Source organism: Panthera onca, chromosome A2, assembly GCF_046562875.1.
Source record: "Panthera onca isolate mPanOnc1 chromosome A2, mPanOnc1 haplotype 2, whole genome shotgun sequence".
Classification (NCBI taxonomy): Eukaryota; Metazoa; Chordata; class Mammalia; order Carnivora; family Felidae; genus Panthera; species Panthera onca.
This window is the reverse complement of record NC_138340.1, coordinates 50,667,791-50,691,426: the sequence shown is the minus strand read 5'-3', so window position 1 is coordinate 50,691,426 and position 23,636 is coordinate 50,667,791. Positions and strand designations below refer to the sequence as shown.

General features: G+C 48.8%; 1 protein-coding gene across 6 annotated transcripts in view; it reads left to right on the top strand.

Annotated features, from left to right (window-relative positions):
* Positions 1-12,622, top strand: part of SRGAP3 (SLIT-ROBO Rho GTPase activating protein 3) — a 261,924-nt gene extending 249,302 nt beyond the window's left edge. For 5 of the 6 annotated variants that reach the window (XM_060631641.3, XM_060631640.3, XM_060631644.3 and 2 more), the window contains 4 exons: positions 350-530; positions 1,844-1,993; positions 4,073-4,400; positions 7,234-12,622. In XM_060631641.3, coding sequence (XP_060487624.1) covers positions 350-530; positions 1,844-1,993; positions 4,073-4,400; positions 7,234-7,647 — 1,073 coding nt within the window. In that variant the 3' untranslated portion in view covers positions 7,648-12,622. The remainder of the gene's footprint in view (positions 1-349; positions 531-1,843; positions 1,994-4,072; positions 4,401-7,233) is intronic. The other variant, XM_060631645.3, reaches the window with a different exon arrangement.
* Positions 12,623-23,636: the final 11,014 nt, after the last annotated feature.

The following is a 23,636-nucleotide window of genomic DNA, read 5'->3' as shown; positions in this document are numbered from 1 at the left end:
GTGGACAGAGACAGAAAGGGTTCACAGACAAATGGAAATCAAACCTGTATTGAGAGGTAGAAGCAAGAGAAATTTCTTATAATATTATTTTAATTAGTGTTAAAAAGTGGAGAACAAGAGAGGCAGTGGAAAATGAGGAGATGGTGTGTCAGAAGTTAGATGGCCTGCCTGAGACCACAGCCTGGGGCATGGATCTGAGCTAGAGCCCAGTGTCCTGAGCCCCAGCCCACATTGTTTCCACCAGGCTTGCTGTCTCTGCTACCCCACAGGAGCCAGGACCATCTGAGCAAGGCTCCTCAGTGTCCTCCTGCTCACCTCATAGATGCTCTTTCCCTTGCTTTCTTTCTAGAAGTGGAGCAGATCGAGGCCATCGCGAAGTTTGACTATGTGGGGCGGTCCCCGCGTGAGCTGTCCTTCAAGAAGGGGGCCTCTCTGCTCCTGTACCACCGTGCCTCAGAGGACTGGTGGGAGGGTCGTCACAATGGCGTGGATGGACTCATCCCACATCAGTACATAGTCGTACAGGACATGTGAGTGGGAGTCAGGACCTTCTCTGAAGAATGCCGTGATTGATTAGTAATGTCTGCAATGGGCACAGGAAGGGGAGTACTGGGTTGTATGCCAGCCGTTTGCTCTCCCCGGTGTGGTATACCTGGTCTTTTGTAAGAATGGGTTGTATCTACCTTCCCCTTAAATAGTGATCCCCTTAACAAATAAGCAAATTGCCCATCCTTCAGCGTGCACAGAGACAGTGTTTGGTGCCTTTAGCTCACCATCCTGACCCACCTGCCAGCCTCCAGGGCATTCATCACCTGCCCTGGTTCTCAGCATCCAGTGGATCTCGCCATTTTCCTCCACCCTCCCGAGCCGTGCCTGTACTCAGCGGCCAGCCCACTGCCCCCTCACTCTCCACCATTCTCTGTCCCCCAAGTGGCTCTCTCAGAGGATGGGCAGAAACCATGATCCCCTCATTTCCACTGAGTAGGGTACTGTTATTTTTAAAAAATAATATCAGGCACACACACACACACAAAGAAAGGCCTGTATCCCAAATACCTAGAGTTACCAGAATGTCCAGAAAGTCTGTACCTTCTCTTCTTTGAAGGCCATCGAAGCTTCCTACAACACACACTCCCTCTGAGCTTTGGTCAGGCTCAGGTCGAACTGCTGTATCAACAAAGCAGCCACCATGCTGGACCTCAAGGGAAGGGGGACAAAGGCATAAGTTTTGATGGCACAGGGAATGGTGTGAAACCAGAGAAAAGTCCAAGGCCAGGCAGACAACAACAGAAATGCCAGTGGAGGACCCTCAGCAGCCCTCTGATGTCCCCAGGCTTCTGGAAGGGAGAGGGCAGTGGGAAGAGGCAAGCAGGGCTCCCCAGCAACTTCAAGCCACCCCACAATCATCCAAAGCCCTGAGTCGGGAGCTGAGGGATGGAGGCACTTTTCCTCCTCCCTTGCTTAGCCCCAAACTGCTTCTCAGCGAGCCTGTAGACACGCAGCTCCCAGTGCTTAGCTTGCAGGCTCCTCCCCCATTAGGCCAGCACTCCCTCCAGCATTTAGCTTGTCCCAGCCTGGAGCAGCCTGGGAGAGAAAAACCCAGAGGAGGGGGGAGGAGAAGGTGGGCCTGGGGCAGAGGGGCATCTCCGTGCCGAGAAGGTGACTGGGAGTGTGCTGGTGGGTGTGTGTGATGCTCAGGTACACAGTGGGAAATGGCTCATCCCGAGGATGGGCACGAGTTGACCTCAAGGTGTGTGTGGATCCACCCTTCAGACAGGTGCCCTACACATCCTGGGTTCTCTGGAGCAAAGCACTCCCAATTCACATGTGTCCTTCTCCCCAGGGACGATGCCTTCTCCGACAGCCTGAGCCAAAAGGCTGACAGTGAAGCCAGCAGTGGGCCGCTGCTGGATGACAAGGCCTCCTCCAAAAACGACCTCCAGTCGCCCACGGAGCACATCTCGGATTACGGCTTTGGGGGGGTGATGGGCCGGTAGGAAACGCAGGTTCATTCTTTCCTGATAATGCCATGCTGTGTCTGTTTTGGGAGAGGCAAGGGGGCAGCGGGGAGAGAGGGAGGCCCCTTGTTGCCTGTAAGATGTGATAGCAGGCACACCTTGGGCAGGGGGAGGGGGGAGCGGTGGTGCTGGCTGGAACTGGCCCAAGAATGCCAGGTGTAAAATGGTCCAGCTTGCAGTTGGGGGTTGGAGAAAGAGGAGAAGAGACATGTATTGGCAAATCAGTGCTTTTTATGTAAAATAGTAATGATGCGAGAAAGAGAGAGTTTTAAATTGGCAAGTATTTTTCCTACCTCTCTCTGGTTCTTGCACCTCCTCCCTACTTTCTGTTGAAGACCTAAGTTGTTATATTTAAAAATTTAAAGCGCACGTACTCCCTGAAGTGCACTACACAAACAGAAAACTCAAACCCACTCATGCGGTGGGGGAAATTGACACTTGAGGCCACCCACTTATTTGGTGGGGAGCACATTTGCCAATTTCTTCCTTCCCCCGTGTGTGGGCTGGGCTGTGTCACATGACCTTTCTGCCCGGCAAGGAGCTGTGCATGTCCTTCCACATGCAGGGATAGTCCGAAGATTGTGGTTGTTTCCAAAAAAATTAAACAAGAAGAAGAAAAGAGAAGCTGACAGTTTCTCACTGCTTTCTTAATCAGATTCTCAGAATGTCATATTCTTCGTGTTTTGGTGGAGAGGTCGTGGGATCAGCTCACACATATGGGTACTTGCAGATAGAGCCGGAGATATCGTTGCAGTAGGAACATATGTTTATGAATTTATTTCAGCAGAAGTCTCTGCCTCCTTTTAAAGCATATTCTATTCAGTTCAGCAAATGGCTCAGGCACTGTGCTAGGTAATGGAATTGGGGGGAAAGTGGAAGTGGGGTAGATAGAAGACAAAGCCATGGTTCCTGGACTTCTAGGAGGGCCATATCTTCTCCTGCCTCCCTCTCCCTCTCCCTCCCTTCCCTACTTTCTTCTGGTTCTTTCTTTCTCAGTATTCCTCCTCTCAAACACCTATGCTTTGGTCCTGTTGGGGTACCCACAGGCAGTGCTTAGCTTGGCTGGTGGCTCTGGGATATGAAGTGCTGCTGACCACATTGAACTTGGTCCTCTGGTCAGAGACCATTCCAACACTCTGGCCTTCCTCCCCACCCCCTCATCACTTCCAGCCTCCCCTCCCCTCACCAGTGCTTTCCAATCTTTGTTGACCTACATAGGATGTAGCCAAATCACCTGTGGGTGGAGCCTCTTATCTTTAGAGTGCTCCCACATCCACCAAGCCTCCTTGGAAGGTGGGCAAGGAGTATTGTGCCTATTTACCAGATTAATAAAATGGGTCTGAAAGACTACACAGGAAAACCCATGACAAAGCCAGCCCTCCTGATAGACACTCTAGTCCTCTTTTCACCCCACCAGAGCCTCCCTAAAGAGTGAAAGGTGGCCACATGTGTGGAAGGCATGTCCAGCGATGCAATTTTTACTCCTGAATGACTAGTTTTCCAAGATCTGGAAAAGCCTCATAGAAATAGCCCTTTGCTGGGGAGATTGAGGGTGGATAACAATACCGGACTGTTTTCAGTTCCCAGGGACCCCTCCTGTGCTTGCAGGGAGCTGGTGACTTTTTGGTACAGTCAAGCCTCAATGCTTCAGACCAATTAAGAAGCCCTTCAGAATCATGGAAATGTCTGAACCACTTAAGAACATATCATGAGCCCAACTAACCATCACCAAAGCGTTCCCAGGTTGAAATTCTCCTGGCCTTGGCTACACATGTAGACAAGATTCATTGTGTAATTAGTAGCACCACCGTCTGCAGTTTGGAAGCAGAATGCTTCCGATTCCTTCATTTTGTGCATTTTAAACCTGCCCCTTGCCACTAAGTTACACGCTCAGCCAGTGCTTTCATTGCACAATTGAGTCTGGCTGAATGAGGCTTTACTATACCTGCTCCCTAGACTAGTGTGTAGTGTGTGGCCTGGGGTTAGCTGGCCTGTTCTGAGACTTGCCAGGGTTGACCTCTGCCCCATGCCCCTGCCCCCTGGCTCCTTTGCAGAGTGCGGTTACGATCTGATGGAGCGGCCATCCCCAGGCGCCGAAGCGGGGGCGACACACACAGCCCGCCCCGGGGCCTGGGCCCCAGCATAGACACGCCGCCCCGGGCTGCCGCCTGCCCCAGCAGCCCCCACAAAATCCCCCTCACCCGGGGGAGGATCGAGAGCCCTGAGAAGCGGAGGATGGCGACATTTGGGAGTGCCGGCAGCATCAACTACCCTGACAAGAAGGCTCTCTCCGAAGGGCACTCGATGAGGTCGACATGCGGCTCCACCAGGCACAGCAGCCTGGGGGACCACAAGTCCCTGGAGGCTGAGGCCCTGGCAGAAGTAAGGGCCAGCGGGAAGGCAGGCTGGGCCAGCTGAGAACCCTAGAGGGGCGGTTGGGTGGGGGCCTGCGGACTGGGGAGCCCCTTTTGCCCTTCGCATTAGGTTCAGGGTTAAGCCAGAACACAAGAGAGATAGCAAGCTGGCCTCCCCATGGGCTTGGAAGCTGGATGGATACAGCTAGCTAGGGATCCTGTAAAAACTGAAGACCTCCAGTCTCCACGGCTGGAGTGGGGGATTCCTGCCCTGGGGGCAGGCCAGAGGAGAGGGATGTGGTAATGACAGGCGTCTCCACAAGATGGCACAGTTGAGTTATTCATTCATCTGTTCATTCATTCATTCATCTGTTCATTCATTCATTCCTTCATTGAGAAACATTATTGTGTGACGGTCACTGTGCTAGGCACTGAGAGTACAGTGGTGACCTAAAATGGACCCAGGCCCTGTCCCCCGCTGTCCGTCTTCCCCTAGGGCCTTTCTGCAGCCCCACTCTGCAGATTGCCGTATCACCTCTCAGACTAATGCAAGGCTCATGCCTAAACTACTCAGCTGATCTTTCTCTGAGCTTTCTGTCTTTCTGGCTCACATTCTGCCAGGGGAGAATGGTGGTGGGGATGGATGGTAGAGAGGGGTGATGATTACATTTTGTGTTTTAAAGTTTTATGTTTCAGTTCATGCTGGAGTAGAGCAGGAATAGCAGTGAAATCTATAGGGAGCTTCATTTAAACAGTATGGGCTGTGGAAAGCCTGTGATATCACTGCCAGGCTGGGGTATAGCAAAGGTGGGGAGAGGATTGCCATTTCTCCCCTCATATAGAAGGCCCCCCACAGCTAATCTTTTTGGATAAAGGCACATAAAGCCTCTTCTTAAAGTAGCTTGTGTTCTGGGCAAGGGATAAAATGTCATGAGGAAGCATAAAAGCTACTATTAGCCATTAACCAGACAACCATAGTCTGTTAACAAAGCAAACAGGATAGGCTGGGACCCTGCCTGTGCCAGATTGGAGCCTTTTGTGTGGGCCCAGGGCAAGCAGGAGGCCGCCTGTGGGCCGGGGGAGGAGAGAGGGTAAAAAGAGGGCGTGACTGCAGAGAGGAGCCAGCAGGACATCTCCAGGCACCAAGGCCATCAGTATGACAAGACTTGCAGTTTTCCTGGGTTTGCCTCACCAGACATTGTGCAGCATGCCTTGTAGCAGCGGTTTGAAGCAACATCCCCTCATGTCCCTTCAGTAGCTGGGTTGGTTGGGCTCTGGCTTAGCTCAGCCTCAGCAGCTCCTTGTGCCTGTTTTGGTGTGGAGGCATCCCTGTAACACCTGTGTGAGCCAAGGACTCTGGCTAAAGGGAGTTTAAAAATCCACTGCCTGGCAGTTAACAAAGCTCCATCACATCCATTATCTCATCCCATCTTCACAGCAAATGTAGGGGCTTTCAACAGAGAAGCAAAGTATGGTACAGAGGGCCTGAGGCTTGTCTGGGGTTGCACAGCAAGCAAGTGGCAGAGGAGTCTTTTCACTAAAAAATTACAGGCCCTTTACCCTAGCACAGGGCTCCTGGGTTGAATGCTGACGTCCTACTGCAGCACCCCCTCCTGGCTCAAGGAGGAACAGAGGCCTTGGGAAGGTGGAATGAAGGTGCCTTAATGGCTGTCTGTCATTCAAAGTGCTCTCCTACTGATGAGCTCTTAATATTACAGCATCCCCAGGAATTACGTAGGACGATGAGGGGTTTTGTTGCTTTTTAAAATTTATATTTTTGAAAGCAAACTTTTCTGATTATAATACAGAGAAGAAAGTTCCATTATTCTGGAGTGAACATTGTGGACATTCTGATATATAACCTCCAAGGGATTTTTCTACGGGCAAGAATTGTTTTTAATGTAATCTTTTTAAGTTTATCTTTTAGAGAGAGAGAGACAGAGACAGAGAGACAGAGCATGATTGGGGGAGGGGCAGAGAGAGAGGGGGAGACACAGAATCCGAAGCAGGCTCCAGGCTCCGGGCTGTCAGCACAGAGCCCGACGCGGGGTTCAAACTCATGATCCAGCTCACAAACCGTGAGATCATGACCTGGGCTGAAGTCAGATGCTTAACTGATTGAGCCACCCAGGCACCCCACAGATTTTTTTTTCAAAATAACCATAATGGTTAGAGGCCTAGGCTCTAGCGACACACTGTCTGGGTTGAAAGTTGGGCTGTGCAACTAGCTGGCAATGTGACCTTGGGCAAGTTACTTGCCCAGGATGAGCTCCCATTCTCTTATGTGTGAAATGAGTATAAGGGTAGCTCTACCCTCTAAGTGTGAGGATTAAATGAGGTACAAATGGAAAGAGCTTGGACTGGTGCTTTATCATTACCACTGTTACTGCCATTATTATTTGTGAGCACCGACTATGTCAGGTACTGTGCCAAGCTCTTCACAGGGGCTGTATCATTCAACATGCTCATCAACACCCTGAAGTCATATTATTATGATCGATATTCACAGATGAGAATTCTGAGGCTCAGAGAGTTGCGGTAACTTGCCCAAAGTCACATGGCAAGGAAGTGGCAGAGCCAGGATTCGAACCCAAGTCTGTCTGACTCCAGAGCCTGCCTTCTCAACCAGTAGGCCAACCTGCCCTCATTGCAGGTCCCTGTGCAGGCAAGTGTGCAGGTGATGCCCACGTGGATTCCCTCAGTTGGTCATAGGACACCCTGGAGACTTCCTGTCTGTCCCAGCCATGAGGTTCACGGGTGGGGATACCTCCCTAAGCAGCCCACAGGCTAATTAGCAGTCGAGGAAGGATTGGAGCCTAGGCCTCCAGACTGTGCTGACCAGAAGCTCCTTCTGTCCCCAGGACATCGAGAAGACCATGAGCACGGCTCTGCATGAGTTGCGGGAGCTTGAGAGACAGAACACGGTCAAGCAGGCGCCAGATGTGGTGCTGGACACCCTGGAGCCCCTGAAAAACCCGCCGGGCCCCATCAGCTCAGAGCCCGCCAGCCCCCTGCACACCATCGTCATCCGCGACCCCGATGCCGCCATGCGCCGCAGCAGCAGCTCGTCCACTGAGATGATGACCACCTTCAAGCCAGCGCTGTCCGCCCGTCTGGCCGGCGCCCAGCTGCGCCCGCCCCCCATGCGGCCCGTGCGGCCGGTGGTCCAGCATCGCTCCAGCAGCAGCAGCAGCTCGGGCGTGGGCAGCCCGGCCGTCACGCCCACGGAGAAGATGTTCCCCAACAGCTCCGCGGACAAGTCGGGCACCATGTGACCTCCAGGACGGGGCGGCACCGCCCGGGCCCACCGTGGCCCGCCGTGGCTGAGGGCGGCCTCTGTGACTTCCGCGGCCTTCCCAGTGCCCCTGCTCTTGTCGGGTGGGGACCAGAGGGTCCGCCTGGAAGCGCGTCTGTGCAGAGCTGAGGCCCAGGCACTGGCCGCAGCTCACGTTCAGCCATGTGAATCCCGCAGACCTCCCGTGTGTAAGCAGGCGCCCAGAGGGGTGCAGGTGCAGGAGCAGGAGGCCCCACTAGAGCATCTCCTACGATTGGGGCAAAATGTTAAACGGCTTCCCCGCATATGGTCACTGGAAAATGATTCTCTCCACATTCTCTCTACATACATAAATATGTGTGTATATATATGTGTGCATATATACACACATACATGTATGTATATGTCTGTAGGTGTGTGTATATATATATATATTTATGCATCTATATACATATACTAGATCTGGACACACAACTAAATGTATATAGGATCTCCTTTTTCTTTTTATGAAACTTAGATTTACCTCAGACCCATGCCACCAAACACCTCCCGCTGAGTTACTTGGTGGGACTTGCAGGGACCTTTCTGGGAGAAGTTAGAGGCCTCAGTGACTGCGGATGAAGCAATACACCACTAACCTGCAGAAAAATACACAAAAACAGTCTCCCACTGTCTCCAGAAGTCGTGGCCTTCCAGAACAGTCTGCCCCTCACAGAAGGGTGGGGCAGGCAGCACCCCAAGCAGGCTGCTCCTAGAGGTGGGGAACCCTTCACAGAACCCCCCCGTCCACCCCAGAGACCCTGCCTTTCCACCCGGAGGCCAAGGGCCAACCGTACCCCCGAAGGCACGGGAGGACGTTGGCGAGAAGGCCCCTGACCACAGCATCCTTGTGTTTGTATGTAGAAAAAGGGGATAGCGAGAACCTAAGCCCCATTGCAGCACAGTGTTCTGTGTGGTGGGGAAAAAGGCAAAACAAAAACAATGGTGTGGAACACTTCAAAGCCTAGACACGCTGTAGGAATAAAGTAACTATAGAGGTTTAACTTATACCATTTTCAAAATATTTAATTTTTTCTTTTCTTCTTTCTACTAATTATACTGTGTCAGATCTGGAACTAAACAGGCAAGGAGGCTTTCAGTCACATCATTTTAATTTAAAATCAGTCCGCGACCCACTTTGGCTGGTGCCCTCCTGCGTGAAATGCAGGAACCTCACAGCAGGGGCCAAAGAGGGGCCATCCTTGGCACTTTCTGTCCTAGAGAACACTTCCGTTGACATCATGCAAATGAAATGGCTTTCCTCTCTACCTTCCCTTCCCTTCCTAGCCCCTGCACTCCCGCCCTCCCCCCACCACCTCCAGAACATTGGATATAATTGAAAATATGGTGATAGAACTGAGGTGAGTGATTTTTAAGAATTAGGAGCTACACTTCTGCCTCTCAGCTGGGAAGAGGCCTTCTGGATCACTCTTGTTCCATTCCATTTTACTTCCTCTTTTGATCTTTTCATTTTCCAGAGACAGCCTGTTTCTGGATGATGGGACGTAGGCGAATCACATCCTAAGGGGACCACTTTTATTCACCCCCTCAAGCCAAGGGTCTCCTCCTTGCTGTTCTCAAGCGCCCTCTCTTTCTCTGAGTGTATCTCCATGGCTGTGGTTTGGAGTCAAAAGTCCTGTGTTTGAGTTCCAGCCTCCACCTCTTAGGAACTGTGGGACTTTGGGCATGTCACTTCACCTCACGGAGCCCCAGTTTCCTGCTCCGTAAAATGAAGGGAATAAAGATAAAATGTAGGTGAGCAAGTTCTGGAAGCCAGAAAGCACTGTGCCAACATGGTTGCTCCTTTATTATCATTAGCAAGGTAAGTGTTTTAGATAAACCCATCCAGGATCTTCCTTCTGAAGCCTCCTAATGGCATTTGAGAAGCAGGCGGTGGAATTTTCCTAGTAATTTCATAAGAGCCCTGAAGCACAGCCCTACAGAAAAATCACACACTGATGCTTGAAATTCTCTCATTACCATTTCACCCCATTAGACTAAGTTTTGCCCTCTCCTCTAGTCCTCCATAAAAAGGTAAATACACCCCAGGGGGAGGGATCTAGTAAGTCACTGATAACCTGAGCGTGCAGGAGCGGTAAGCCATTCTGTCTCATCGGAAGCATTGGCAGTGAGCACACCCAGTGGAAGGAAGAGTCAAGAAAGGGCACAAAAAGTGCCAGAGAGGTCAATGATAAATATCCTTGTTTTGCCTAAAACCGCAGATTCTGTCTTAGCTCCTGGAAATGAAAGAGTCTCGGAAGCAGCTAGGAGCCCCTCTGCCTTTGAGCAGATGACTCTAACCCCATTTTACAGCTTAGGAAGGAAAGCAAGGCCTTGGGATGTGCTATGGCTTGCCCAAGATTTAACAGACGGCAGCGAGTGAGGGCCCTGTTGGGTGCTTGCCTGGGCGGATGCTATGCTCTCCGGCCAGGAGACAAGACTTCCCATTTCTACCCCAGAGATACTCCCAGACCTTAAACGTGGTCACCTCCTGTGCAAAATGTCACATCATCCGACACGGCTACCCGATGAGAAGCGAAAGTCTGAGTTGAGCGTGTTGCCTGATCTGTAGAACACCAGTCAGACCACGTGGATATTCCTATAGATTGAGTTTTTCCTTACTGAAAATGGATCTGTCTGCTTTTCACCAAGTTACCTGAAGGCGAGAATCTTTGCGGTTTTCTTTTAAGTCCCTGGTTTTCCATTGGGAAATTGGCTGATGAGTTCACATGTAGGAAAGCTCACAGCCCACTCATCCAGCCCCAGATCTGACCCTTGACGCAGAACCAAGTGGAAAAATGCTTTCCTGCACCACGACCCCCCTCCTTCCTCATCTGGCGCTATGCATGTCTCCACCACCCTCCATGCACACCCCGTCCCATCCACAGTCACTGAGCATCGCAGTCTCCTCCTGACTCCTGCCTGTGTTAGTCCACACTATATATTGCTGTATTTGCTTAAATGCTGGAAAGTAACTGTTACAATGTGAAACTGTAATTTTTTAAAAAGGCTACAATTAAATTATAGCCAATGCCACTCACCAAATCTTTGCACCTAGTAGATAGATCAATGTAAAAAACAAATACCAGAAACCTAACTGTACAGTGAGTGTGGGGGAAATGTAGTAACCTAGTTAGTAGTCCTCAATATAACCAATTGTACAAGGGGGAGTGGTGGTTACCTACTTGTTCATCGCCATTACTGAGAGCTGTACTGATCAGTTCGTTGATAACGGGCATTTTTTTTTTCCTTCTTCACAGAATGATTTGTTTTCTTAACCTTTGACTTACCCTGAGGTCAAGCCTTTTGTCTTTATGTGTAACCGATGTTTAGTCTATTTTAGGAATGAACCAGCAAGATGTTCATTTAAAACTGACCAAAGACAATTCATTCCTGGTCTAGTTTCCTGGGCCTTGGGGCCCAGCCGCCACTAAAGACCTTTCTCCGATAAAATTGAGAACAAGCCGTGCTTCCTACCCTACTCTCCTTCTCTCCCTTTATTCCCCTTTCCTCTTCAAGAGCTGCTCTGAGCTGTGGGATTCTATGAAAAATTCTTGCCTTTCCTTGTTTTCAGTGCTAACGATTTCTCACCTTGAAGCGCCTTTTGAACCCCGGACAGAGCGCACAACTGGAGGGAATTGTAAGCTCGGGAATTAAACTTGGGAGTCTTTTCTCCGAGGTCACCAGGCCAAGGGGCAGGAGAGAAACGGATTCCCAAGGGATGAAAGGTGTCTATTCAACGAAGAAATCCGAGTGGGAAGAGACACAGGGAAATGGAGCCATCGTTTGGCTACACCGGCTGGAACCAGCAGTTCAGAGATCTGCCTTATAAACACTTCAGAACTGGTTTGTGGTACACAAAGGGGAGCCAGTGTGGGGAAGGGCCTTTACGTGGGGCTTGCTTCTCTGTTGGAGTCCCCTGGAGTGCCTTGTTGGGTATATTTCTTTCTCATTCAGGAGGCATGAACGCAGAAGACTTCCCGTGGCCTGGTCGTTACTCGGCACTCCGCACACGTACACGGCTGATGGAAAACCACAAGGACTAATGTAATGGTTCTTCCTCTCAGTCTTTCTATTCCTAACTTTTCACACATCCAGATGGTTCCACACTAGAGCAAATGCCTCATTCTCCTGAGAATCCCAGAAAGAAGAATGGCTGGCTCACAACCATGGTGGGAGGCCCTGTTGGGCTTGGGAGGACGGGCGGGGAGGAAAAGGCAGGAAGGGGTGAGCGAGGTGTTGCTTAGCTGATTTTCTGCTATGCAGAGCTAATGCTGACGTTTCATGTCAACTTCCCCGGTTCTCTGGGGTCTCCTCTCTTCTGAGCAGCCGTGTAGAGAATTCCCCACATACCCAAAGCTGCCCAGGGGAGCTGAGAGAAGGGACTTTGCTCTCATGTCGGACTCCTCCCGGCTTCTCTGAGGTTGATCTGCCAATGTCCCGCTGTCCCATCCTCTGGGACTGGCCGAATGGCCACCGCTGCCCCTTGCCGACACCTCCTTTCTGTGTGAACTGTCCCAGGCAAATAACAAAGCTGTTCCTTGAACCAGAGCAACCAGAGTGCACTTTGCCTTCCTTAGATGGAAGTAGATTCTGGCTAGAGTTTCTGCTCAGGCTCTAGTTCCCGGCAGTGTGACTGTTTACACGGTTTGGCAATAGATTTGGTTCTGATTGCTTCAGAGTGGCTGGTCGATTTAGTTTCCTTTGGTTTCCTTCCTCCCCAAACTGTGTCAGGAAAAAACAAACCGAAAACAACCCTAGGAAATTGCTGGTTGCCTGTCCCCATGTGATGATAAGTGTTGCCCTCTTCCGGATATCGTTTCTCTACCTTACAACCAAACGCCCGTCCTATAGAGTGTCTGTTGCGTATTCTGATGGTGCCTGCTGGTTTGACGTGGAGCTATCCTGTGAAATAAAACAGCTTAACTTTTCTCAAACATGCTCCCGTGACTTTTTGAAAGGGTGAGGTGGCACGGGACGGGGGGGGGGGGGGAGGGGGGTTGGGGAGGTCCCAGAGGGGTGTTTCTACCCTCCAGTCCACACTGTCTGTGTGCTGCCTCCAGGAGCCATCCCTGAGATATCCTTTAACTCAGATCCAACAAGGTGAAGGCCAACGTTCCAAGAAGGACTGATTCACCTGTAGAATTAATTGGAAAAGGTAACTGTGGGATGCCCGCTGGGAAGGCAGAAACTGGAAATGTCAAAGCAGAGGGAAATGAGAGAAGGAGCTGTCATCTACAGAGGCCACAGGATACTGAGTGCCTGTGTGAAGGCATATGGACCATTTTAGCATTTGTGTCTATACACGTGATACTGCCCCTTGGATTTTTTTTTCCCTGTGTGTGTGTGTGTGTGTGTGTGTGTGTGTGTGAAGTTTATTGATCACTTATTTCTGTCCCAGGCACTAGATTAAAGCCCTAGAAGTGCATTTTCTCATCAAATTCTCAAAACAGTTATATTGAAGGTAAGTACCCTTCTTAAATCCCATTCTGCAGATGAGGGAATTGAGGCTCTAAGAAGTTAGATGGCTTGCCCAAGGTTAGAAGGAAGTGAAGGAGCCCTGTCTGACTCCAAAGCCATTCTCTTTACAAGATCATCATACTGCCTGTCATTAAGCATGGCCATTATGCCAGCGTTGGCGGTAGGATCTCATGGTTAAGGTAACTTGCTGCCTGCCACAGTCAAGGACCACTCTGGGCCTTTCCTTTCTGATGAACCCTCTGGTGGATCTTCATGCAGGCGCCTCTTTACAGAAGAGAAGAGAATGAGGTCTTCTGCCTGCCTCAGGGAATCCATTATTCCCACCCTAAGCTCTCAGCACTCAGTGCTGGCCCTTTGCTAATTCCAGGCTCCAGTACTGTGAAACCTTACGACAGTCTAAATTTTGTATGCGCCCCACAATCTGTTCACTCGCTCATAGCAACCATGCTCACTTGAGAGCCTCAAGTCAGAAGCCTCTCATTCATTCAGCAAGAGTGTAGGAAGCACCTTTGTGTGCATCTTGCCCCGAGTTAGCTTCTGGGGAAATAGGTGGGTGAGACCCAGTTCCTACCCTCAAGCTGCTCACAGTCCATTTGCACAAAATGATCACTCCAGAATTCTGAAATTAACTTCGATTCACTGTGACAATGGTTCATAGGACAGTGCCTTTGTGCCACAGAGGCACAAAGAAAGGGCACCGCTTGTCCACTTTCTTAGCCAACAAAGCAGTCCATTGCTGGACTATCCATTTCTGGGCCGATCTGTTTAGGACTCTTCGTTGGCACATGACAGACTATCCAACCCAAACATCCTTAAGAAAAGAGAATTTATTGGCTCACATAACAGGAAACTAGGCTACGACTGGTTTCAAATATGGGGGATATGAGAATGTGACTGTTGCTTCCAGGCTGTGGTCCTCTGCTTCCCTCAGGCTGGCTCTACTCAGCTCTGCGTGTTAATTTAACGGCCACACAGGCTGTCTGGTATCTTGTGATGGCCTGACGGCTGTCTCCACCTCCTCGGCATCAGTACAGGTCTCGGGTTTGCTGCACACTGGCCAGACTGAGCTGCAGGTTTGCTCCTGAAGCAGGCCAGAGGGATAGAATTGGCCAGTGGGCCTAAGCAATCCTGGGTTTCAAGAGTGGTGTCAAAACCACCCAAACTCTGTATGGGGAAAAGAATAGCTGCCCAAAAGAGATCCTAGGAGCTGTCCTCATCCTACAGATCCATGATAAATGATAAATGGAGGTGGTTTCCATTGACTAAGTTTTAGAGTGATCAGTTATGCAACAGTAGCTAACTGATATCCTAGAAAAATACCCATGCAAATACACTAAAGCTTTGCACTTATGCATGGACAACAGATAAACTTAATAATTGGGACACCAGTCAATTAAGTGTCCAACTTCGGCTCAGGTCATGATCTCGTGGTTTGTGAGTTCAAGCCCCGCGTCAGGCTCTGTGCCGACAGCTCAGAGCCTGGAGCCTGCTTTGGATTCTGTGTCTCCCTCTCTCTTGCCCCTCCCCTACTCATGCTCTCTCTCTCTCTCTCTCAAAAATAAACATTAGAAAAAATGATAAAACCAATATTCATGGAGTGCATACTCTATGTTCTTCCTAAAAACACAGTACAAAGTACTTCACATACTTTATATTGAACCCTTAAAACAACCCACAGGTGTAAATTATGTTAGTAACTATTTTATTTTATTTTATTTTGTTATTTTATTTATTTTGAGAGAGAGCAAGAGAGAGAGGAGAGAATCCCAAACAGGCTCCACACCATCAGCTCAGAGCCTGATTGCGGGGCTTGAACCCACAAACCGTGAGATCATGATCTGAGCTGAAATCAAGAGTTGGGACTGAGCCACCCAGGTGCCCTAGTACCCTATTTTATAAATGAGGAAATTGATGTGCAGGAGGTTTAAGTCCGGGATTCCATAACTTCTCCGGTGCCAGAGCCCACACCTGCCTCCTCTGCCACTCTGCCCGCAAGACAAAATACAGGAATCACCTTTGGGTTCAGCCCTTCTAGGCCAGGCAGGATTAAGTGGCCCCCAAAATCCTGGATGTAGGGAGGCATCATTGCTCTGACAACTACCTTAAGATTAAACTCTATGCCAGCTTATCCTGGAAACCCATGATGACTCTTATAACTTATCTATTTCTTTTAAAGTCTAATATTGAAGGGAGTGATTATTATGGACTTTTTGCATTCATGCCATATTTATCTTCTCATATTTTTTTAATCCAACTCCCCAAAGGACATACAGATTTATAGTAGGTGAGATGTTCATTTTCCACATGGGGAAACTGAAGAACAGAGAGGAGCCAGGACTTGCCCAAAGGCCCAGGACCACATTAAGGAAGAGAAGACAACTCTGGCCTTCCTAGCCCTAGGCCCATGTTCCCTGGGATCTAGCTACTCCTCCCAACACCCACGCCTAGCACACCCAACTCCCACATTCTACACTGACTGGGTGATGCTGGTGAGTTTTTGGGTATGGATGCAAGTATGCAGGCCCTGTGTTCAGACAGACTTGAGTGTGGCCCCCAGCCCTCACTTGTATCAGTTGGTTGACCTTGGCAAGTGACTAACCTCCTGGAGCCTCTGTTTCTTCAGTAATGTGGGGCTAATGAGAGACTACTTCTCAGGGTAAAGTCTAGAAAGTAAGAGCTATATAATATGCCCCGGCCATCCAAGCACTGACAAATGCTCCTGTATTAGCCCCTGGTCACGCCTACTCATTGAAGAGTTTTGGTGCATCTGTCACTGTCTGGGAAAAGCAGGTGGTAGAGCATCTGAGGAATGGTTGAACCAAATAAGTTTTAAGGAAAAATCTTGAAATAGGACTCTGCCATTTGCTGGCTACCACATTTGGGGCAAGCCCAAATTGCTGGGCCTCAGTTTTCTCATCTATAAAATAAAGGGGTTGGGGACATTGGTCTTGGCTATTTCTTCAAAATATGAGGGCTCACTTCATGTCTTGGCAGAAGGCTGCAGAAACACACACGGGAAATGGCAGCCGTCCCCTGCCACACCCACCCTGCTCTCTATAGGGAACATCCTGTCACCCCTGTGACTTGGATGGCCATGTGTGGTGTCATGTCACCCCATCCCCTGGCCCCAACTGGGCCAAGAATGGCAGTTTGGCCAAAGACAATTGATGGTGGGTTGGTTGGTAACTTTGGCCCTTGGCAAGTGTGGGCAATAAATGGCCTTTTTAAAGAAGTTTGACCCACAAGTAAGAAAATGGCCCATCACCAGGAGGAGGGGGAAGATGAATGGCCACAATGATGAGGAGATTGAAGGCAAGGAGGTGACCTTATGGACCACGTGGAGCCTAAAGTCATGAGGGAGGAGACTCCATGAGCACAATGAGAAAGCCAATGTGTCTAGTGAGACAAATGGCGGCAACCATTGGCTTTGAGAGCCAAACTGTCCTGAACCAGAGAGAGTCAGAGTAACCCATCTGGTAGCTGCCCCATGCCTCTTCGCCCCTGGAAGACCTTACACTCAACACCCTTGTTGTGTACTTGGTGTGACTTGAGGAGGTTCCTGCTCTTGCAATCAACAGGAAAAAGAGGAAAGAATGGTAGTAGCTGGCATATTTGAGCACCTACTATGTTCCAGACATTCTTCTAAGTCCTTGCACATATAAATGATTCACGCATCCTCTTGACCACCCTATAAAGCAGATTCTGTCACTATTCCCAGTTTACTCATGAGGAAATAACACAGAGAGGGTAAGTAACTTACCACCAGATATGCTGCTAGGACGTCAGAGCTGGGGTCCTGGCCTAGACAGTCTCACTCCGCAGCCAGGTCTTAGCTACTCTCTCCCAGGTTGGAGGACCAGACAGGACCCCAGGCATGACTTGGAGCAGAGAACAGCATGTAACAGTGAGCTTTGCTGGTCTGGGTGTGTTTGGCCTGAGATGCCTCACCTGGTGGGGCAGGGCAGGGGGGACTTATACCTGGCATTGGGGCAGATGTGGTGGGGATGGGTGGTGTACTGTTGCTGGCTGTGGCTCAGACGACCTCAGAAGAAGAAAGGAAGGAGTCAAGGTTCTATCAGACTATCCTGCCTCTGGCGATGGACAGGGCCAGATCTTGCCTCTGACGTGAGTGAACATTTTATATTGAACAATTCTGTAGAAAAAGGTGGCGTGTGGGTAGTGGAGGAAGCCTTCCTAAGAACCCCTTGACAGACACCTATCTCCTACCCTAGCCAAACAGGCCTAGAAATGACCCTGCTGCTGCCTCAGGGCACGTAGCTGCAGAGGCCCCGCCCCCGCAGTGGCCTGTGAGGGCCCTTAGCACTGGAAGGATGTGGAGAAGGATGGAGTGCAGGGGCGGGGGGGGAGGGGGACATCAAAAAGAGACCACCACCAGCAGCAGAAGTAGTGGCAGTGAGTAGGGACTGTGCCTAAATAAGGCATGCCAGGAAGAGGCAGAGAGCAGAGGAACTTCCCAGGCCTTTTGAGCTACCCCAGGAAGTCCAGCCTGGGATTCAAGAAGCAAATAATGAGAGAGGGACGTCTTACAGAATCAGCACTGGACAAATCACGTCCCGCTCGCCTGCAACCTCCTCAGCCACCGCAGGCGGCCTGGAATCGCCACTCTGAATCCCACAAGGCCCCGTAGGACCGGCTCCTGCCCATCTGGCCCACCTTGTCTCCTCCCCATGCCCGTCCAGGTCATTCTCCACCTGAGCCCCCCTCTCCTCGGACCAACCAAGGGCCACATACTTCAGTGCCTTTGTCCTCACTTAGCCACCTGCCTGCGATGCTCCTTCCCAGCCTCTTCTCCTTTCTGCCTCCTCCTCTTCCTTACACTTTCTGTTCAAAGGTCATTGCCTCAGAGGGGCCTCCTCTGACCACTCTGTGAAAGCTGCCCCCCCCCCCCCCCCGCCAGTCACCATTTGTTTTCCCCATTGCACTTCTCCTCATTGGAATTTATTTTGTTTATTTGTTTACTTAGGTATTATCTCTCTCCCCAAACTACAATGTTTGAAATGTTAGATAATCTGGGGTTCTCTTTGTCCTCACCCTCTCCAGATGGTGGTGTGGTGCCTAGCACATAGTAAGTGCTCAATGAATATTTCTGCACTAAATGACTATTCATACACAACTGGGGGCAGATGCCATTTCAGAGTGAGAAGGCTTTGGTAATAAAACAAAATCACATCTTTGGCTGTCATTCACTCATTTAACAAAGTGTTCCTGAGCACCTACCATGTGCCAAGCATTGAGCTGGGTACTGGGGATAGCACTGTAAATGAAGTAGACCAAGATCCCTAAGGAGTTTATGGTCAAATGCTGGAGATCAAACAATGACAACAACAAAACAGGAAACACCAAGGCTATGGGGAGGGGGATATTGGGTGCTGCTTTAGACTGGGAGGTTGGGACAGCCCCTTAGAGGAGAAGAAGCTCAGACTGGGAACAGAAGCCTGAGAAGGAGCCCACCATGTGCAGGGTTGAGGGTGGGGTTGGAGAGGGGACCAGGTGGACGAACATCATGGACAAATGCCTTGAGGTGAGAAAGAGCTTAGCACGTGAGAATGGAGGCCAGTGCGGAGGGGACTGTGACGGTGAGAGATGAGAAAACAGTTTGGTGGGGAGGAGGGCATATGCAGAGTCCTGGTGAGGATTTTGCTCTAAGAGCTGTAAGAAGTCTTTGGAAGGTTTTAATAGGAGCATTACTTGATCCTATATGTTGCTGTTAAAAAATTTCCTGTGGCTTCTAGGTCATGGCTACTTTTTAACAATGGAGGGTCAGGTGATGATTGGGGATTCAAGTACTGCATGGGTCCAGGTCATAACAATTAATAATTAAATATTAATTAAATAATAATTAAATAACAATACTTATAATAAAAATAATAATTATTATTTATGGGTCTTAAGCACCCCCACGTAATTTTGTTTCTGGACTTCCAGCTTAGCTCCCTTTCTCCATCCTCATACCACCCATCAAACCTCCCAAGGGTTTTATTTGAAGTCTTCCCAATATGGAAACCAATGGCCCATGCATGGAACAGACTGCAGACCTTCTTTAAAGACAACTTACAGAGTCCTGTCACGTACGGAACAAGAGTTTCCTTCTTCATATGCCCATTCTCCTTTATTTTGTGTTATTTTTTCATATGCCTATTCTTTTACCTGAACCTACACCAGTGCCCCTAGGTCTTTGATGCTCTGATAAATAGCTTGGCTGTTTCTGCTTCGTGTCATGCTGTTGAGAAATGCATCAAGTTAGGACTCAAAAACCCAACTCAGCTAGCTTCAATGAAAATGAATGATTTTTTGCCCCACCTTATTGAAAAGAACATTAAGATTCAGGAAGGACTGGGTGCAGGTGTTCCAAAAATGTCAACAAGCTTCTGTCTCTCTACCTCTCAGCTCTGCTTTCCTTCACTTTGTCTACATTCTCAGGCTGACTCTTTCCAAATGATAACAAGGATGGCCCAAAACAAGTCCATGTGTGCCTCTTAGCATTCAGCTACACCAGAAGAAAAAGAGGGTATCCTATTTCCCAGTAGAGGAGTGAGAGTCCCAGAATTTTCTCTGATTGGTCTGGCTTGAGTCACAAGCTTAGAATGAACCAATCAGTGAATGGAGGGTGGGGCTTACTGTCATTAGCCAGGTCTAGTCACTTGCCCAATTTTGAGCTAGTGGTTGGTTTCATCAGCCTTGCCTGACCACCCAGCTGAGAGTAGGGTAAGAGTAGTTCTCCCAAAGGAAGAAATGGATTCTATTATCAGAAAAAATGATGCTGGGCAAGCAAACCCCAGGAGCCAATCAAGAGCCCCATGGTCCAGGGGGTGCTCTTGAGAAATGCATTCAGAGCATGATCTTGGCCCTTCTTGCCAAGATACACAGACTCCTGTCAATGGCAGGATGACACTTTCTCTCTCTAGCAAAATGCCTCATCTTTCTGCAGCACCCATCGCCAAAGAAGAGTATGCTGGATATAAGTGAGACTCATGGATATGAATGAGGACGCCAAGACCAGGATGCCTGGGTTTAAATCCTAGCCTCCCTTCCTTACCAGCTGAGAAACTGCACAAAAGTTCTTTACTAGCTCTGTCCCTCAGTTTCCTCACCCCTAAAGTAGAGATGGTAACAGTACTTGCCTTGTAGACTTGTTGAGAGAAGTAAGTTAGTACATGTAAAATGCTTGAGATAGTGCTGAGCACAGAGAAAACCCTCAGTAGAAGTAGCTGCTATAATCCGATAATCATGATCTTGCTTTTTGGAGAGTCTGAATTCCAGTGCCCTAGTCTCAAGGCCACATTCATCTTTTTTCCTAGCAGACTTTGGGGCCTTTGTGTAAATCAGACAAGTTGAACACCTGCTTCCATCCCCCTGGGCTCCACAGGGGAACATGGAAATATCTAATGTTCACATTGAGCACTTACTGTGTGCCAGACACCATTCTAAGCAATTTATAAAGACTATCTGATTCTTTTCCAACAGAAAAGCCGTAAGGTATGAACTATTATTAGCCCCATGAGGTTCAGAAGGGTGGAGTAACTTTCACAGCATCATAGAGCTAGTAAGTGTGCAAACCCGAATGCATGTAGATGAGGTGAATTCATACAACACAAGTGGCACCCCCCGCCCCGGCCCCCATATTAATTTCTTTGTTTCTGACATGACCAGCCAAGGTCTCCGTTCCAGTGATATCAAACACAGAGACACCCGTGTTAGCAGGGACCCCCCCAAGACAGAAGTTCCTGGTGACGGCCCTGTCCTGGTCTCCAGATACACAGACACTATTTACACAAGTGCCTGAAGGAGGGAAGGGGTGGGGATGAATTTGACCCTTTATCCCCTGTAGGCCCAGCTCGAGGTCCTTTGGTAAGTTGGCGCTCACCAAAGGTCGATTAGATGCCAGGATGAGTTGAAGTAAATGAATAAAGAATGAATGTGGTGATTATTCAGAATTTCTAACCCAAAGTTTGGGTCCAGCTTGGTACTCCACTGTCCCCATGTGGCCATTTGTAAAATGGCAGGATCAGCAGTCTCCAATTTTTAGTGTGAAAAATTTTAAACATGCAAAAGAATACAGGGAATAGTATAATTAATCCATTATGTGTATCCTTTGTTTAACAATTATTTGAAACTTTCTGAATATGCTTTATCTTTTTAAAATTTCAAATGAATCACTGACATTGTGACACTTTACCATGAAAGACATCAGCATGTATCTCTAAAAATAACATTTTGTACATAATGACAATCCCATTGTCAACCTGGTCAAATTAATAAGAACTTCTCAGTATAATGCAATACATAATTCACATTCAAAATTCATTGATTGTTCCCAAAAAATTTCTTTGAAAGTTTAGTCTGTTTAAATCAGGGTCCAAACAGGGGTATAATGGGTTCTATTACATCTTTGTTATTTTAGAACAGTGACTTCTGCTCATGACCTGTTGAAGAACTCTGATTAATTTTCTTGTGGAATGCTCCATGGTCTGGATGTGTCCGGTTGCTTTCTCTATCTGCCAGTTGCCTGCTTGCTGTCCCCCATGTTTGTGTGATAAACTAGAAGTTGTACCAAGATGTTTTGTGAGAATTGGTTTCACCCTTTTTTGCAAGAATGCTTTCCAGATGATGTGTGCTTCATATGGTATCACATCTGGAAGTGCTTGCTACTTGGTACCCCCTTTTGGAGATCAAGTGGATTCTCCCTCATCCCTCCACTGAAAAGCTGCATTTTCCCTATGAACAACGAGTAAATTGTGGTCTGATCATTTGGAACCAGATAAACAATCCAGTTCTACTAGTTTTTGACAACTTCCTTATTTGGGAGCACAGTAAGATGCTCTAGGTTCCTCTGGCACCTCTTCTGTCCCAGATCTCAAATCAGCCATGTATCCAAGCAGCCCAGATTCCTTTCCATGGGAATAGACCACAGTCCATGCACTAGTAAGCAGTGGACCTGAGATTGGAACCGAGCAGTGTGATTTCAGAGCTAGTGCTTTTAACCTCTATGCCCTCTGGTTAATAACGTGTATTGGTGACAATGACAGTAATAATTATGACTGTTACTCCTATGCCGTGGCCAGCCACTCACTGTCAAGTGCCCTGTAGGTGCTTCCCAATATTTAAAAATTTTTTTTAATTTTTATTTATTTTTATAAGAGAGAGAGAGAGAGACAGAGTGCAAGCAGGGGAGGGGCAGAGAGAGAGGGAGACACAGAATCCGAAGCAGGCTCCAGGCTCTGAGGTGTCAGCACAGAGCCCGATGTGGGACCCGAACCCACAAACCATGAGATCATGACCTGAGCCAAAGTCGGACACTCAACCAACTGAGCCACCCAAGCGCTCCTTCCCAACATTTAAAAAATGTAATGGCTATAGCACCCTCAGTGGTAGGCATTATTGTTCTTACCTTGCAGAAAAGAAAACTGAGGCTCTGAAAGATAAGTGGCTTATGTAAGATCGCACGGTAAATGGAAGAGCATGGATGAAAATTGGGGTCTGTGTGACTCTCAGTCCTGTCCTTAGACACTAAAGACCAAATTGGTTGGTGAGAATTCTGTCTTTGGTGATTTCCACCCTGTCTTCTTCCAATCTTTCCTTGCTTTTCTCCCTTTGCCCCAAGTACTTCCTGTATCCAAGGGGCCTAGAGCCCTGATGCTTGTTTGGTACCTTTCCAGGTGATCCACCCCATGAGCTCTTGTGGGGCCCCTTCTTGTGTTCATAGCTGTGCTAGGGCATGGATGGTCCTGTTGGGAGACAGTAATTTCCATGGAGTGTCTTTGAGGTACAACCTGCTTTAGCACCCCCAGAGGAACATTCAACTTTTCCCAGGCTCTGGGAATCTAAAGAGCCTTTAAGAACCAAAGAATTGGAGCTTGAACAGGGAATGTGTATCCAGATATCATGACAGATGGTGGAGGCACAGGATTCAGTTACACATCCTTCAGTTTTTTCCTGGTGGATGGCTGCATCCTTGTAAGGAGGAGTGACTGGAAGCCTACAGAAAGAAGAATTGCATATGAGTTGCTCTTCACAAGGACTGTCATGCCCCTGGGACCTATAAAGTCTGGCACCAGATCAGAAGCAGAGTGGAGATAAGTTTTTGGACCAGAGAACAGGAGAAGACTACTATGGGCAAGAGGAGGGACTGATAAGCCTAGGGCTCCCACAATTCTGTGGCAGGGGGCTCCCACACCAGGTTTTAGGCATGCAGAAGATTCCTGGGAAGGGGCTTTCTGGGAAGAGGCAGTGTGGTTTTTGCTCACTGTAGCAGTTAGCCATTGTTGCTGTGTAATAGACCACTCCCAAACTTAGTGGCTTAAGAGAATCAACATTTATTACTTACCATGACCCTGTGAGTGTGTATGTTGAGCAGTTTTTCTAGTCAGAGCTGGCTGAGCTGATCTGTAGGAAGGCAGGTGGCTTGGCTCGGGCTGGATGGTCTAGGATGGCCTCACTCCCATGTCTTGT